The sequence below is a fragment of the Debaryomyces fabryi genome (genome assembly GCF_001447935.2).
Source record: "Debaryomyces fabryi strain CBS 789 chromosome Unknown contig00304, whole genome shotgun sequence".
Lineage (NCBI taxonomy): Eukaryota > Fungi > Ascomycota > Pichiomycetes > Serinales > Debaryomycetaceae > Debaryomyces > Debaryomyces fabryi.
The window spans coordinates 1-4707 of record NW_015385730.1 but is presented as its reverse complement, the minus strand read 5'-3'; the positions used below and the strand labels follow the sequence as shown (position 1 = coordinate 4707).

At 36.9% G+C, this 4707-nt stretch overlaps 3 protein-coding genes across 3 annotated transcripts; 2 read left to right on the top strand and 1 right to left on the bottom strand.

The window, feature by feature from the left end:
• Nucleotides 1-190: 190 nt before the first annotated feature.
• AC631_05857 (uncharacterized protein) lies at nt 191-733 on the top strand (the record flags this gene model as incomplete). The annotated part of the gene is made up of 1 exon (XM_015614686.1): nt 191-733. The coding sequence occupies one exon, from the start codon at nt 191-193 to the stop codon at nt 731-733; it is 543 nt and encodes a 180-aa protein (XP_015464488.1).
• A 17-nt stretch (nt 734-750) lies between these two features.
• AC631_05856 (aspartyl aminopeptidase) lies at nt 751-2232 on the bottom strand (the record flags this gene model as incomplete). The annotated part of the gene is made up of 1 exon (XM_015614685.1): nt 751-2232. One exon carries the CDS (start codon nt 2230-2232, stop codon nt 751-753), a length of 1482 nt encoding a protein of 493 aa, XP_015464487.1.
• A 577-nt stretch (nt 2233-2809) lies between these two features.
• Nucleotides 2810-4459, top strand: ALP1 (Alp1p; the record flags this gene model as incomplete). Its single annotated transcript, XM_015614684.1, has 1 exon — nt 2810-4459. One exon carries the CDS (start codon nt 2810-2812, stop codon nt 4457-4459), a length of 1650 nt encoding a protein of 549 aa, XP_015464486.1.
• Between the last annotated feature and the right edge of the window lie 248 nt (nt 4460-4707).

Here is a 4707-nt window from a genome sequence, read left to right as displayed (position 1 = left end):
ACACGTTTTAAATTTGTCTTGATCTGATGTAGCCAGGTCACGTGAGTGGTTTAAATAGTGTTTCAATATTGTTGCAATAGTCTGCAAAATGATATAAGTCTTCTATAGCCAAAGGTTTGTTCTCTATATAAATAGCTAGACGTATGGTTGGTTTTAAAAGTCTAACGTTTTGTAACAAATGACTAAAAACATGCAACTTTTTATAGGGTTATTTTTCATAATTTTAGCAATTAATGCTACATATATAGCAAAAATAGAATATATATACGTACAACGAATATCAAATGATAGAATAACTTACAACGGACAATACAAATTCAATGAAACATTTGCTACTGAAATATTAGATCAACATAACGCCAAAAGAAGATTGCATGGGGCTCAATTATTAAATTGGAATTCGACAGTGTTCGAATATGCCGCAAAATATGCTCAAGAGTATGATTGCTCAGGAATACTAACTCACAGTGGAGGTAAATATGGCGAAAACCTCGCTATTGGCTATTCTGTCGACGGATCTATTAATGCATGGTATAACGAAGGTAAGACGTATATATATGGGCTGGAGAATACGTATAATCATTTCACGGCATTAGTATGGAATTCAACGAGCCAAGTAGGTTGTGCGTACAAATATTGTAATCCAACATGGGGAACCTATATCGTGTGTTCGTACTACCCTGCTGGTAATGTGATAGGGCAATCATCGAAAAATGTATTTCCACTTATTTAGCTACTTATAGATGTATCCTATATATTGCATAAAATTTTGCTATCAATATCAGTATAGTTTTCAAAGAAAGAGACAAATAAATCGCATAATCTAACAATATCATACGTTCCACCTGTTTCTCTAATTGAATGCATTGATAACTGGGGATTACCCAAATCTAAGGTCCTGATACCCAACTTTGCCGCAAGAATAGGTCCAATTGTTGATCCACAAGGTGAGTCATTTCTGACAACAAATAATTGCAAAGGAACTTGCACCAATGCTGCACACTTCTTTAATAAGACAATACCAGGAGAATTAGTTGCATACCTTTGATTGGCATTAATTTTGATGACAGGTCCCAAGTTAATTTGGGGTCTGTTTTGGCCCTCGTAGAATTCACCATAATTTGGGTGAACACCATGGGCCATGTCAGAGGACAATAAGAAGGATTTTGACATTGTTTCGTGAAAGTAGTCAACTGGTACACCATTTTCGCCCAGTTTACTGAAGTCAACTTTAGTTAATCTTTGAATTATGTCAGGTAAGAAGGTAGAGTCTGCCCCCTGAGCAGACACCGACCCAATTTCTTCATGATCAAACAAAGAAATCAATTGAATACCTTTTTGTTCTGATAAATTCTCGCTTGATCTAATCAACCCGTCCATGGCACAGTAGCACGAGGTCAAGTTATCTAATCTTGGGGAAAAAATAAACTCGTCATTTAATCCTCCAAGAGTTGATTTTTGGTGGTCAAATAACACTAATTCAAAATCCTCGATTTGGACGGGCTCAACATCACATTCTTTTGCAATGAGCTCAATCAAAGATTTGTTGTGCCTTTGGATCACCGACTGAACCGATTCAAATTGTTCTGGAGATAACTGTAAATCTGGGTCGTCTGCACAGCTTTTTGGGCTCTTGGAACTTTCAGCCTCGTTTTTATCCAATGCAACCTGTCCAGCTATTGGAACCAACTTGGTTTCCTTATTGAACTCAAACTTGGTGTTCACATCGCGGTTCAAATGGATAGCTAACGTAGGGATCCTCAAAAGAGGTTTGTCGATCTTGATCAATTTTGGAACGTATTGTCCGGTTTTAGTGTCGTTCACATAGACCCTTCCTGCAATAGACAAATCTCTATCGAACCAAGAGTGGGCAATGAGCCCTCCGTATTGCTCAACACCAACTTGAATAAATCCTTCACTATTTTTCTTAGAAATAGGTTTGATTCTAAGGCATGGGGAATCGGTATGGGCTCCCACAATAGAAATCCCGTTTCCATTGACAAACTTGTCTCCAATAGTAAATCCAATCAACGAGGATCCATTTCTGGTGACAAAATACTTTCCTCCTTTGCTCAATTGAGAGTCTTTCCAGTTGGATCTCTCTTGGATCTCTTTGAATCCAGCTTTACGCAATCCAATTTTAACCGTGTTCACCGCATGATATGGTGTTGGTGAATCATTGACAAAGTCGACAAACTCCTGTGCTTGCTTCAATGCTCTTATATCTGCCATTTTGCACCTAAAAATTCAAAACTTTATGATATAGATAAAACTCTACCAATATATAAATTTTTTGTGTTACGTTCAAATGGGGAAAGACGAACAGTGCAAAAATTTCCTACAAAACACCTTAAAAAAACAGTACTACCAATAAATTTGCAACTAAATATATGCTGAATACGCTCAAATGTTACAATCTACTACATAAACACAATATGAATAAAATTTGCACCCATTTTTTCTATTTAGATCTCTATAGTACTCAAATTGACCATATATACTATGACGTAGTGTAATAGAGCATCTTGACAGAAATTGACGTCAAAAGAATGATCACGTGAAAAGATGCAATTATTGCAACAATTTTTCAATCTGAACGGTCTAACAGCTGACGATTATTAACGCTTCTGCTTGACTTATTCACGACCACAGTAAATATTAAACGGCATTGCAGCCATCTTGTATAAATCAAAAGTGGCATCTGAAATTTTTTGTTGTATTTAAACGTATCGTGGAGGTAGAAAATAAATTGAATTAACTTATTCAAATAGTCGGACATAATAGTCACGAAGAGGTGTTTTCAGTAATAATGCCTGAGATGGAAAATATAAAAAGCCATGATGGCGTGAGCAGCAATTCAGCAATCCAATATAAGTTGGCAAGTGATGATTTGGAGAGATTAACGACACCAACGACGGTAGGAGACAACCATAACCAGGTGACAGATGATTTGAACAGAAGTTTATCCACAAGACAGATTAATATGATAGCTATTGCAGGAGTGATTGGGACAGGTCTTTATTTGGGTACAGGAAAGGCGTTGGCGAATGGTGGGCCATTATCGTTGTTGATTTGTTATTCGCTTATTGGAGGAGTGGTGTACTTAACAATGTTGTCTTTGGGAGAAATGGCGACTTACATGCCAATTTCTGGTTCATTTGCAACCTACGCTAAGAGATTCGGAAGTGAAAGTTTCGGGTTCGCAGTCTTGATAAACTACTGGTTTAACGATGCGGTTTCTGTGGCAAGTGACTTGACGGCATTGCAATTAGTTATGGAATATTGGACAAATTTCCATTTCTGGGTCATATCGTTGATTTTTTGGTTTTTTGTTTTATTTTTAAACGTATTTCACGTTAAATTCTATGGTGAGAGTGAATACTGGTTAGCATTATTGAAGGTGTTATCGATTATTATTTTCTTTATAATGAGTATTGTGGCCAATGCAGGACACAACACTATGCACGAGTATATTGGGTTTCAATACTGGTCTCATGGTGATGCTCCATTCGTTGATGGATTTAGAGGATTTGCCAAAACATTCGTAACGGCAGCATTTGCCTATGGGGGCACTGAGTCGATCACTCTTACAGCAGGGGAACAAAAGAATCCGGTTAAATCTATGCCAAAAGTGGTTAAGACGGTGTTTTGGCGTATTTTAATTTTCTACGTGTTCTCCGTTTTCTTTATTGGAATGAATGTTCCTTATGATTATCCAGATTTGTCAAATGGTGATATTACAACGTCTCCTTTTACTATAGTTTTTCAATTGGTGGGAGCAAAGGCTGGTGGTTCATTTATGAACGCGGTTATTTTGACCTCTGTTATATCAGCATGTAATCATGCCTTATTTGCTGGATCTCGGTTGGCATATACATTAGGTACTGAAGGATATCTCCCAAAAATTTTCACTCGTGTGAACCGTTTCAAGATACCTTATGTCGGGGTCCTTGTTACATGGTTTGCAGGAGGCTTGTGTTTTGGCTCCTCATTCATCGGAGCTGGTACTTTATGGTCGTGGTTACAATCCATAGTTGGTGTTAGTAATCAAATTGCTTGGTGGTCAATTGCTATTACAAGTATTAGATTCCGTAAAGGTTTGGAGAGGCAAGGTAAAACTCACCAATTAACCTATAAGAATTGGACTTACCCTTATGGACCATGGTTTGTATTGGTCTTTGTTACATTTATTATTTTGGTTCAGGGCTGGTCAACATTTTCTCCTTGGAACGTGTCCGATTTTTTTTCTACTTATCTTGAAGTAGGAGTTTTCCCATTGACATTTGTGTTATGGTGGTTGTACAGAAAGGGTAAGGATAAGTTTGTTAAATACGAAGAAATGGATTTTGAGACTGATAGATACTTGGAAACTGAAGAAGAATTAGCACAAAATTTATATTCAGAAGGATTAAAAGGATGGGAAAAATTTAGGTATAATTTCGCTGATAATTTCTTGTAATTAGGTTTTTGCATATATAGTATGGCATATTTGTTAACGGTAATGATTAATTTTAGAACTAACTAACTTTGTAGTGAATTTTTCTATTCCTACTTCCACGTAGGTTTACAAACTTCTCTACCGTCACTTAAGGTTTGCTAGTTCTATTTTGTTAAATTAAGGGACAACAAAAAAAAAGATGCGCAAACCCGGAATCGAACCGGGGGCCCAACGATGGCAACGTTGGATTTTACCACTAAACCATTTGC